Below are 13,208 nucleotides of genomic sequence, written 5' to 3'. Positions count from 1 at the left end.
CTATAGTTACTGTGAAAGAGGTTCCACTGCTGCAAATGGTTGGCAGTCATATCCGACAACTTGGAATGAGGGCAAGTGAGGAAATCAATGGCTTGTTGTCAGTGAGGAGGAGCCACCTTTACCCATAAAGAGAGACGTGGATTCCTTAACCCTAAAAATAATAGCTAGCATCTCCTTTCCCATCTGTGAATATTTACAGTGAACAGGAGGAAGCATCTTCGATGCTTGGGCGATTGGCTGTTCGATGCTATCTGGTTTCGATGGGACAGGATGGCACCAATGCCATACTGGGACATGCCACAGACCAAGGTTAAGGGTTTCCCTGGTGTAAAAGAAGCCAGACAGAGCACAAATGCTGCTTGAGAGACAGCAAAGGCCATTGATAATCCTTAGACCAGACAAACTTAATGCCTTTCTGGTGAAGTTGGTTAACCGTGCGGCAGATGTGGGTGGCCGGGGGGAATGAATTGAGCATAATATGAAATCTTACCTAAGAATAACAGAAATGCCTTCAGGTTCTTGGACACCAATAGATTGACAATGGCCTTGATGAGATTGGCCAAGGGGATGAGACCATCTTTTCTAAGCACATGACCCAAGAAAATGCACCTTCGGGGGAGAAAAAAACTGTGCTTTTCCAACTTGCAACATGGGCTATTTTCCAGGAGGCTATGGAAAACTGACTGAAAGATTCGTAAATGCTCCTCTGGAGAATGGCCCGCTACCTAGAATTTATCAAAGGGATTGATGCAACAGGGAATGTCCTGAATCAACCACTCCAAATACCATTGGTAAATTCCCAGCTCAGACAAGATTCCTAAAGGCAAACAAAAGTGATAAAGCCCAGATGAGCTGTTGATGACGGAGAATATCTTAGAGACAACGTGCAACGACAGCTGCAGGTAGGCATCACGCAAAACGATATATGAAAAATAATCCCCCTCTTGCGACAATGGCACCAACAACTCCACTCACTGTAGAATCTGATACGAATCCGCTACACATTGTGCATTGACCAACTGTTCAAAATCACCACAAAGGTGCATGGCCCCATTGGATATCCTGAATCACTACCAAAGGGGTGGCCATCTGACTTGAAGTATGAGAAATGATGCCACGATTTGCTAAAGCTGCAAGTCAACATTTACCTTGTTGATCATGGTAAAGGGAATGGGGCAGGGATGATAAAATTTGGGTACCACTGACAGCTTGAGAGAAATGTGCCTCAAAATTTTCTACACTCCCCAGGGTATTAAAGAGAGAGCTGTAGGACTGCAGTAAAGAGTTCAAATTATGAAGCAGAACAGATTGAGACACTTAAATGCACTTTGTCAATGGTCTGGAAGCCAGAAAGAGAAAATGCATCGAGCCCAAAGATATTTTGTGCCAGCAGTGAATTGACCACTAACAAGATAAGTTGTTGTTTCACGTTCTTATAACACGCGGAGGTGGACAATTGCTCCTGCAAGGTAATACACTGTTTACATTAAGGCACAACCTGATGGAGTGGACATTGCAATCCCAGGCACTCGGAGAGCCTATACGTATCTAAATTAAGTATGCTGACTGTCGCTCCCATGCCTACCTGAAATTTGACCAGCCACCCATCCACTACCAGCATCAATAAAATATGCTAGGGCTTCATGTGCAGGACATCAGAGACAACCCCAGAGTCCATTGAAAACATCAGATCATCTGTTGACTGACTCATTGCCCATCAACTGTCACAGTTGACAAATGACTTAACTGCTGGTGTACCCAACACACAGCCTCCCTGTGTATTGGGTACATGCAACAAATGGCAATTGTGACAGGATCATTGGTTTGCCCAGTGAGTGGAAGGAGAATGACACCCCTGGCAAGAATTGACACTGAGTGGCATGAACCTGTCAATCTCGGCAGTCAGGGAAGTGCAGCACCGCAATGCCATCACATTGGAATCGACAACTGCAGGAACACTCGGCGACTCTATGGGAGGCGAAGCCACTGGGGATATCCCTTGGGTCACTGGGACTGTCTACCATTGCACACCCAATTGAGCTACCTGCCAATTATCAGAAAGGACGCCCCCTTGCCACTGCCATAAGTTTATGCAATTCTGTAATTTGGGCAGCTTCAGCTGAAGAAGGGTTGGACAATGTCAATAACCTAGTCTGAACCTTGCAGTCAGGAGCTAACTAAAAATAACATTCCAGTCAGCAAGTCTGCACAATATATCCTTTATTGTATGATTATATGATAGTGGAACAAACACTGGCAGTAGTTACTTCTGTAAAATATCTGGGAGTATGCATACGGTAAGATTTGAAGTGGAATGATCATATAAAATTAATTGTTGGTAAGGTGGGTGCCAGGTTGAGATTCATTGGGAGAGTCCTTAGAAAATGTAGTCCATCAACAAAGGTGGTGGCTTACAAAACACTCGTTCGACCTATACTTGAGTATTGCTCATCAGTGTGGGATCCGTACCAGGTCAGGTTCACAGATGAGATAGAGAAGGTCCAAAGAAGAGCAACGCGTTTCATCACGGGGTTATTTGGTAAGTGTGATAGCGTTACGGAGATGTTTAACAAACTCAAGTGGCAGACTCTGCAAGAGAGGTGCTCTGCATCGCGGTGCAGCTTGCTGTCCAGGTTTCGAGAGCGTGCGTTTCTGGATGAGGTATTGAATATATTGCTTCCCTCTCCTTATACCTCTCAAGGAGATCACAAATATAAAATTAGAGATATTTGAGCACGCATGGAGGCTTTCTGGCAGTCGTTCTTCCCGTGAATCATACGCGGCTGGAACAGGAAAGGGAGTAATGACAGTGGCACGTAAAGTGCCCTCCGCCACACACCGTTCGGTGGCTTGTGGAGTATAAATGTAGATGTAGATTTAGGACACTCAAAATGACACTTCCACGAGAGGCCCTGCATACCGACAATCCAGGATGCATATAACTGCCCAGAGCACATGTGGTGCTGGCTAAACTGCAACTGCACTGTCACCAAATGGGTTTGATACCCACAATACTGCATACCAACCAACAAAGCTCATCAAATGGAAGTGCCTCAGGCTCAGTGTAGGGCTTCAAATTTTGGACTACAATAAGGCAGCCTTATCAACTGGTTCAACGATACACCTTACCTGGCAATGCAGCAAGAACTGGCACAGTAAATGGAACAGCGGGCACCTGCCCACGCCCCCTTCACCCCCTCAAAACAAGTCTGCATTATGGTATTCATTGCCTGCATCTGCCTGCCCTTTGGTTGGCTGAACTGTTCTTGCCAGCATTGTAGAAATACTGGGACCACACTGCCCAAAAGAACAATAGGGAAATGGAAAGTAAATGTAGGAGTCTGACATGTGTAATTACGTCTTTCATTGCCTCTTAGTATCTACACGGACATGACAATGCCACTTCTCACAATTAGTGCTTCGCCTCCCATAGAGTTGCCGAGTGTTCCTGCAGTTGTCGATTCCAATGTGATGGCATTGCGGTGCTGCCCTTCCCTGACTGCCGAGATTGACAGGTTCATGCGACTCGGTGTCAATTCTTGCCAGGGGTGTCATTCTCCTTCCACTCACTGGGCAAACCAATGATCCTGTCACAATTGCCATTTGTTGCATGTACCCAATACACAGGGAGGCTGTGTGGTTCATTAATAGCCAGGGAACAGGACTCTGTAAGAGGGAAATGAACTCACCATGTCAGTCAAAATGTGGAAAGCAGTGCCCAAACCCAAGTAGAGACGAGCATGGAAAAAACGCAGCATCCAGTTGGCATGGACGGCTAGCAATTTAAACCAATATTTATTGGACACCTTAATAGGGTTTATTATTTCCATCCTATTTTACCGTTAAAAACAGTATAAATTATTCTTAAGTGGAAAGCCTACACAAACAGTATTGTCAGGTGTCTTTGAAAAAGACATTCACTATCAGTTATTAATGCAACTATGTGATACTGTACTGACACTGAGATGAATAGGATATGTAGGTGAACGCTTAGATATGAAGGTCACTAATGGAAGAAAATATACAGTCAAGAGTGTTAGTTCATGGTTCAGTTCACAATCAAGTTGATGCTCTGTATAACTGAAATGACTGCTACATCAGAATTTCTGTGTCATTTATAACTGCATTTTGATTGTGAGTGGTATTACTTTTCTGTTTGTAATAGAGTATTTGTCAAGAAGAATGAGCAAATTCACATATTTGAATTAACATTACTCACTACCTTCTCATATACATTCATACCTTTATTGCCACCCTCCTAGTCTCTTAGTCCTTTATCTTCTCCTTGCTTTTTTTTATATTATTATTATTTCATTGTATCATCTCCAATCCAGTCCACAGTGAACACCTCTCTTCCAACTTCCCCTGTGGCACAAAAAAGGACTTATGTTGTAATGTTTTTTTCCAGGTGGCTGCTCTGTGGTATGAAGTGGGAGGGGGGGGGGTTGAAAAGTTCTCAGAATGGAATAGAAAAAAAGTACTTACATCACTGAAACACTTTTATTTTTCAATGTAGTTTCCTTGTTGATTAATGCACTTGGTGCAACAATATTCTAGTGTCTTGATCCCATCTTGAAAATTACTTTCTTCCAGGCCTGCAAAATAGTTGTAAACTTTGGCCATCAGTTCTTCGTTTGAAGTGAATCTTCATCCATCAAGAAAACTTTTAAGCTTTGGGAAGAGATGGAAGTCTGACAGAGCCATGTCATGTGAATAAGGCGGGTGTGGCAACAATTTCTACATTAGTTCGTGTAATTTTACCATGGCGATGGCACATGTGTGCCGGCGCGTGTTGTCATGATGGAAGATGATTTTCTTCCTTGGTAAACATGGCCTTTTTTCGCGTATCTGTTTTTGCAGTTTGTCCCAAAGGTTAGCATAATATTCTCCAGTAATTGTTTACCCAGTGGGGAGATAATCTACAAACAGAATCCCCTTCACATCCCAGAACACTGATGCCATGACCTTTCCTACCAAAGGAATTGTCTTTGCTTTCTTTGGTGACAGAGAATCAGCATGTTTCCACTCCTTTGACTGTTGTTTTGTCTTTTGGGTATAGTAGTGCACCCAAGTCTTGTCTGTTGTCACAAACCGGTGCAAAAAATCTTGTTCGTTTCTCCTAAAATGGGTCAAACATTGTTGCGAAATGTCCGTTTACATGCGTTTTTGATCCAGCATCGAAAGTCATGGCATACATCTTGCAGATGATTTTTTCATTTCTAATTCTTCAGTTAAAATGTGATATACCCTTTCAGATGACATCTGGCAAGTGTGAGCAATTTCATGCGCTTTCAATCAGCGATCCTCGATGACCATTTTATTAACTTTTGCAATGATTTATGTTGTAGTGACACATCTTGGGTGACCACAGCACGGATCATCATCTAAGCTCTCCCAGTTAAATTTAAATTCATTTGTCCTCATGCAACAGTTGAATATGAAGGAACATAGTCCCCTAATGTATTCTGGAAATCGGCGTGAATATCCTTTGGTTCACATCTTTCCTTATGAATCTCGATTTTTTATTTGTTATTTTTGTTTATTTTTTATTTATTTATTTTTTTCTATCTTGGCAAATCACTACGTGGGAACAACAGAGCCACGTCGCTGCCATAGCTCTCTTCCAAGACCACTGACGCGGCATGTGTCTATAGGCAACAAACAGTCCAATGAGTATCACGTGAACAACTCGTTGGGCTAGCACTGACCTCTCATGGTGATTCCAAGAACTTTTCAAACCACCCTCGTAACATATGCAACTTTTTTTTTTTTTACTTGCACCCTACAAATTTTTTGCTAAAAGTGCCAGGTGTTGTTGGCATGTACTCTTCATGTTCCTCTCCTATTATGTGTAATATTACAAGCAATGAGAATTTACATCACTGCATTGTGACTCAGTTTAAAAACAAACTTTACTGTGACAGTATAAGCATGAAATTTTAATTAAATGAAACAACAAGTTTACTGTTACCAGTCACCGTTTTATTCTTATTTTTTCCACGACGCGTTTCGAAGGTTTAAACCTCCATCATCGGGTGGATTTACATTAGTTAGTATTACGTGTGTGTGTGTGTGTGTGTGTGTGTGTGTGTGTGTGTGTGTGTGTTGTGTTATGATTTTGGAGGAACTTGTGGCGCTGCCTCCAGTGGTCACAGGTTCCTTTTGCTGTCGTAACACATAACATGTATACTGCCACAATTGTTTACAGTAAAGCCTAACCTAAAAATGTTCGCATTTAAAATGAAATTTTAAGGTTATATTGAGGTTGCCGCACGAGATTAGCCGAGCGGTCTAAGGCGCTGCAGTCATGGACTGCGCGGCTGATCCTGGCGGAGGTTGGAGTCCTCCCTCAGGCATGGGTGTGTGTGTTGTCCTTTAGGTTAAGAAGTGTGTAAGCTTAGGGACTGATGACCTTAGCAGTTAAGTCCCATCAGATTTCACACACATTTTATATTTAGTTTAACTTATTGTTCATATAATTCTCATGAACCTTCATATAAATTTTTAAGCAAGTTACAAATTTAAAACAGTCTGTGCTCAAAAATAGTCATATGTAGTACTGTTATATTCACTATAACATTGTGCTCTCAAATTAACCTAATCATTGTGTTTGCTGAGTGTTATGCTTGGTGTATGCTTTCGGACAGTAAAAGAAAATAAGTATTATTCATCATCAGCAGCACAGTGAATTGTGAAACATGGCTTTGTGGGATGTTTACTGTTGTAAATTTGAAAGGTACAGAAATGAGGCTTCCATTCTGCACTTCAGAAGGTGTTGAAGTTGTTCCTTATTGTGCTGAGAAATGCTACTGCCCACTTCATACCATTTTTGTTATTATTAATTTTTAGTTTTGTCAGTATATCATACATACTTTGTGTCTGTGTCTGTGGTCCTGTTGTGTAACCTTTTCTTTTTATCAATCAAAATATCTCTCTCTCTCTCTCTCTCTCTCTCTCTCTCTCTCTCTCTCTGTGTGTGTGTGTGTGTGTGTGTGTGTGTGTGTGTGTGTGTGTGTGTAGTCGTCCACAGGAGTAGGTGCATGCACTTAATAATTGGTTTATCTTGTATCCAGGCATATATGGTGCTGGTTGCCTAATGACAGAGGGATGCCGTGGTGAAGGTGGCTATCTAATCAACAGTGAAGGAGAGCGATTCATGGAACGTTATGCACCAGTTGCTAAAGACTTAGCATCACGTGATGTTGTCAGTCGATCTATGACAATGGAGATTCGAGAAGGGAGGTAGGATAACACCCTTTATAATTGCCTTCCCAGTTTAAATCAAATTTTGTAAGTTCTTTTAACAGTGCTTACTTAATAATTTTGCCACAAATGTAGTAGTTCTTTCATACTATAAAGTGCTTCTGGCGTGCTTGACCATTGAGCAACCAGCCCGATGCCTTTAAGGAATATGTTATTTCCATCATAAATATGCAGTAGTGAAGCTTGCAATTGTATCATACAATAGATATATAAGAAATACAGGAAATGAAGGACAAATGTGTAAGAAATACAAGAAAGAGACCATTCTGTGTTTGATCTAGTCTGTCCAGTCTGCTTGTTCAGTTTTCAGTTGTTCCCTTGTCACTGATACACAATGCTTTGTCCTCAAGTACTCCTGTTCATTACTCGATTGGTAGGAGATTTTAATTTTCTATGTTTGTTGCTGCAGAGGTTGTGGCCCAGAGAAGGACCATGTACTGCTGCAGCTTCATCACCTGCCACCTGAGCAACTTGCTACAAGACTGCCTGGCATTTCAGAGACAGCCATGATATTTGCTGGTGTTGATGTCACTCGAGAACCTATACCTGTTTTGCCCACAGTGCATTACAACATGGGAGGTGTACCAACGAATTACAAAGGTCAAGTCATTGTGAACAGGTAAGTTCTTTGACATTTACTTACATTTATTCTTGTGATTGTTCAAAGTGGGATATACTCTGAATGACAGTATTTTCTGATCTGTTATTCCAGTTTTGACTGTGATATTTAGATGCCGTTGATATGAAATGTTTGCAGTATATTTACTGTTTATCATGCTAAGATTTAAAATGAATTCCTGTTAGTCTTTCCTTCCCTCCTTCCTTCCTTCCTTCCTTCCTTCCTTCCTTCCTTCCTTTTAGGTTCAGTTTATCCAGCCAATGCCAGGTTGGGACAGGTACACTACATCTTCAATTTTTGCAGAGAGCAAACTGTACCGAATGTAGGCTTTTACTATGAAGGGGTTGCCACTTTCAAAGGTATTTCAAAGCTACTGTCACCATCCCCACGCTCTCTATGGGAGGGATTCATGTACCTGTTCTATCTGCATCTAGTGTAATCACACAGCCAAATTGTGTGCACATCATGTATCTCAGGTAGGATGTGGGAACCAGCACCTTAGTTACCTTAGTCGATGTGGAAAACCATCTAAAAACACCTTCCTGGCTGGCAGTCGCTGAGACCACCTTGTGCAAATGTTCTATTAGTCTTTTATAAAACGACAAATGAACTACCTTTAGGAATAAATTATAGGAGACTATATTCACTTTCCCATCAGTTACTTTTGTATCAAAGAGAGGGGGAAGGTTTGCACATCTGTTCATAGATTATGATTAGATAATCCGTTGCGTATTAAAGAAGTGGAAGATATATTTCTTGTGCCTGAACAACTGGTAATAAATAGACTGAACTAATGTAACGTAGTAATAGTTTCTGTTATGCATCAAGAGGTAATTAACATTTCTGGTTGTAAATCTCTAACAGGGCTGAATTACTCACAGTGGTGGTCAGTTAGCTGCAGTACAGTATATTTTTTTGTATATTGTGTTGACTATCTGTTTTAACTGGAACTAGCTAATTAACGCGAAAGTGTGCCCTGCCATTCTTTTTTAGTACTTAATAATTATTTCTCATTTGCAACCAGTATACTTGATTTTTAAGCAAAATGTTATTTGATGTCAACTCATCATATGTGCTTGGATTTTATCTTTTTGTGTGTGGGTGGGGTGGAGGGGGGGGGCAGTTTATTTTATTTCTCAGATTCTAGGATATTGTCCAAGTAAAGTTTCTTGGTCGTAGAACACATCTATAAATTTACAGACATAGTATACAAAATTTAAAATAACAAAATGCAAGAATGGAATTTTAGCATAATGAAATGTAAACTAATATCAAGCAGTGGAAAGTCCAGCATGGAATATCAACAATATTATGAAAAGGGTCAATTGCTGCATGCCATGGAGACAGGCACGACAAAAAGACTGTTACGTATAAACTTTCACCCAGAGCCTTCTTCAGAAAAGAATAAAACACACACACACACACACGGGCGCGCGCAAGGACACCTCACATAAACATAACATCTATCTCTGGCCACTCCAGCCAGAATGCAACTGAAACAGGAGTAAAAGTCCGGGGTGGGGCAGGGAAGGGGGAAGGGCGTGGTTTACAGGTGAGGAAGAGGAGTCAGCACTGCCTATTGGAGTGTACAGGTACTAAAGGTGGGAGAAGAGGGCTGCCAGGCACAGCATCGGGAGGCTAGGTGGAGGGACACCAGGGAGCAGAGAGGAGGAAAAGAATGTTGAGTGGGGACGTGAATTGTAAGGAGCTGACAGAACAGTGGGCCGCCTCTCTGTATAACATTGTCTTCGTCATGCCTGTCTACAACTTGGCATATCGTCTTCATGGCGAGTAGCAATCCAGCCTTTTCATAACATTGTGAACTAATGTCATAAATTAATGTAGAGACAGGGTGTACATATCCTTGAAAAATTGTGGAATTTTTTCATTTGGAGATATCTGGGAATTTTTTTTTTTTTTTTTTTTTTTTGTTTTAGTTTTCAGTTAAATTTTTGTAATTTTGAGTGGTGAGAACAGATATTCCAAAAAAGAATTTTACTGTAGCCTGCTACTGCAGAACAGCTCTCTAGTAATAAAACATAAATGAGAAAATAACACAAAAATAAAACCTTAGTTGCAAAGAAAACATGATTTACAATAACAAAACATAGTGCACACACAAGCGTATGCTGTGCCCCCCAGGGGGTCCACAACTCTTTTGTGGATACGTGCGTAGTGAGTACGGGACCCTGAGCTAATGTGGCCTTCCTTCCTTTCCGGGCTGCATACCTTCCCTTTCCGCATCCTTCCCCATCCCTATCTTCGCCCCTCCTCCCCTCACCTCTGGCTCTTTCCTTCCCTTTCTCCCCATCTGGGAGTATGGTTTGTGCCTACGTCCGGAGACGGACGCTCGTAAATGTACTGCATTCTTCGCCTTCCTTGCTTTTATGTCTTCTTCCTTCCTTTGTCCTTCTCTTTTCCTTACCTCTTCTCTTTCCCTTTTCTCCGCTGCGGCGTTTGAGACCTCTCTTCTTTCCTTTCCCCTTCTCTTTCTTCCTCCCTGTGCGTGTCTGAAGGCCGATCCACACCTTTTGTGCGTAGCCGGTGACGGGGTAACGCGTAATTCCCCGCCCCGGGTAGACAGGTAGGACACGTACGTACCCCCTGGTAACGGCCAGGCCCAGGGAGGGGTGATTACCCGAGCTGATACCTTCCGAAAGTGCCGATTGGTCCATCCGTCCGTTTGTCGGGAGGTGTGACCTGAGGTGTGAACAATCACCTAAGGCGGGAGTGCCCTCAGAGAGGGCCCCCACAAGGGAGGAGCGCGCCATCGGAGACGCCGGTAATCATGGGGGATTCTTCCGCAATGGTTTCCTCACCTTCCACTATGTCTGCTCACAAACGTAAGTATACTGAGTCTCAGCCACAGACGATTCTTCCATCGTTGCCACAGTTCCTTGTTGTTTCTCGGTCTGATGAAGGTCACGACTTCTCCACGGTCAACCCTTTCATTATTCAGAAAGGTGTCAACGCAATTGCAGGTCCTGTAAAGTCTTGTTCCAGATTACGGAATGGCACCCTGTTGTTAGAAACACACAGTGCCCTCCAGGCACAAAAATTGCTGCGTACTTCTCTGCTCCACACCTTCCCTGTCCGGGTGGAATCGCACCGTATCTTAAATTCCTCGCGTGGAGTCGTTTATACACGCTCCCTCGATGGATTGTCTGACGAAGAAATTCAGCACTATCTGTCTGACCAGGGCGTAACGGCAGTTCATAGAGTTATGAAACGGGTTGACACGAACATCATTCCAACCCGCACTGTCTTCTCACCCTTACGTCCCAAACCCTACGCGTTGCTATCGATGTCAGCGGTTCAATCACACCAGCCAGTCCTGTTCCAATCCAGCCAAATGTGTTACGTGTGGCAAGGATGCCCATGAGGGTGCTTGTCCACCTCCATCCCCTCGCTGCATCAACTGTATGGGTGACCACCCAGCTTCCTCTCGAGATTGCCCCGTTTTTAAGGACGAAAAGCTCATCCAGGAAATAAGAGTGAAGGAAAAGGTGTCGACCTTTGCTGCTCGAAAATTATTCGCCAGTCGACGGCCCACCGTGCCTCAGACAGGAAAATACAGCACTGTCCTTGCTTCTCCTCGGCCAACAAAGGAGGCGGCCACGCAGACTTGCGACCTCACCTTTAGTACCACGGTCGTCAGATCGGCCAGCGCAAAGATCGCCCGTTCAACCTCCCCACTTTCGCCTGCCCACTCTATGGCTCACCCTTCGTCGGGTTCTGCTAAATCTCGAGCCCAAAAGTCAGACGCCAAGTCTTCGGAAAAAGAGCATACTCGTGAAGAGTTTTTACGTACCGCAACTTCACAACCATCGGTTCCTCCTTCATCTAAACATCATACTTCCAAGAAGGCTACAAAGAAACCCAGTTCCTCTCCTTCTCCGCCAAGGCGTGTCCCATCTACGGCACCACCTGGCGGAAATCGCCCTCGGCCGTCTTCTGTGTCGCCGGTCAACCGGCCGATCGCTGGTGGCAGGGGCTGCTCCTGACCAACCTATGGATTAGGATCTTCTGCCTTCGGCTGAATGCCATTCCATGCTGTCGGTCGCAAGCTCTGAGCAGTCGTTGAGTTGACAGCACCCTTGGTCACATTCCTCCATTTTCTGTTCACCCTATGTCCATTATCCGCTGGAATATCCGCGGCATTCGAGCCAATCGGGATGAATTGTCGGTCCTCTTACGATCCTACTCGCCGGTCATCTTCTGTCTTCAGGAAACAAAGCTGCGTCCCCATGACCGCTTTGTTCTCCCTCATTTTCAGTCTGTCCAATATGACCTCCCCTCTGTTGAAGGCACTCCAGCCCATGGAGGACTCATGATTCTTCTCCATGATACTCTCCATTATCACCCAATCCCCTTAAACAGTTCCTTCCAAGCTGTCACCGTCCGTCTTTCCCTTTCTGGATACACGTTCTCTCTTTGTACTGTATACATTCCATCATCCACACCAATGGCACGAGCTGATCTCCTTCATCTTCTTGGTCAGCTTCCACCCCCCTATTTGCTGGTTGGGGACTTCAATGCCCACCACCCGCTTTGGGGATCTCCACATCCTTGTCCACGTGGCTCTCTATTGCTAGACATCTTCCACCAAGCGGATCTAGTTTGCCTCAACACTGGGGTCCCCACATTTTTGTCTGCCTCCACGACAAATTTATCTCGTTTGGACCTTGCGGTCGGTACTATTCCGCTAGCTCGGCGCTTCGAATGGTTCGCCCTTGATGATACACACTCGAGTGACCACTTTCCATGTGTCCTTAGACTGCAGCCTCCACTGCCATATATGCGCTCGCGACGCTGGAAATTTGCCCAAGCCGATTGGACACTTTTTTCGTCTCTAGCGACATTCGATGACCGTCGCTTTCCCAGCGTTGACGATGAGGTCACACATATTACCAACGTTATTCTTACAGCTGCGGAACGTTCAATACCACGCACCTCCGAATTGCCCCGGCGCCCCCCAGTTCCTTGGTGGAACGAGGCATGCCGTGACGCAATACGTGAGCGGCGACGTGCTCTTCGCATTTTCCGTCACCATCCTACTTTGGCCAACTGTATCAGCTATAAGCAGCTCTGTGCGCGATGCCGTCGCGTCATCCGCGATAGCAAGAAGGCAAGCTGGAAATTCTTTATTAGCTCATTTAACACCTTCACTCCCTCCTCGGAAGTTTGGAGTCGGCTTCGACGGTTCTCAGGCGCACCTAGTTTTTCCCCGGTCTCTGGGCTCACTGTCGCGCATGATACCATAGTGGACCCCGTCGCAATTTCTAGCTCGTTGGGTCAGCACTTTGCTGCGATTTCGAGCTCTTCC

The 13,208-nt window shown here is 44.1% G+C and overlaps 1 protein-coding gene across 1 annotated transcript in view; it reads left to right on the top strand.

Annotated features, from left to right (window-relative positions):
- LOC126161889 (succinate dehydrogenase [ubiquinone] flavoprotein subunit, mitochondrial) overlaps nucleotides 1-13,208 on the top strand; it is a 94,896-nt gene that overhangs the window by 46,365 nt on the left and 35,323 nt on the right. Inside the window, exons 7-8 of the mRNA XM_049918029.1 lie at nucleotides 7,074-7,242; nucleotides 7,673-7,882. Coding sequence (XP_049773986.1) covers nucleotides 7,074-7,242; nucleotides 7,673-7,882 — 379 coding nt within the window. The remainder of the gene's footprint in view (nucleotides 1-7,073; nucleotides 7,243-7,672; nucleotides 7,883-13,208) is intronic.

The sequence above is a fragment of the Schistocerca cancellata genome, chromosome 2 (assembly GCF_023864275.1).
Source record: "Schistocerca cancellata isolate TAMUIC-IGC-003103 chromosome 2, iqSchCanc2.1, whole genome shotgun sequence".
Taxonomy (NCBI): domain Eukaryota; kingdom Metazoa; phylum Arthropoda; class Insecta; order Orthoptera; family Acrididae; genus Schistocerca; species Schistocerca cancellata.
Note: the sequence above shows the minus strand (reverse complement) of the source record. Positions and strands in the feature narration are given on the sequence as shown.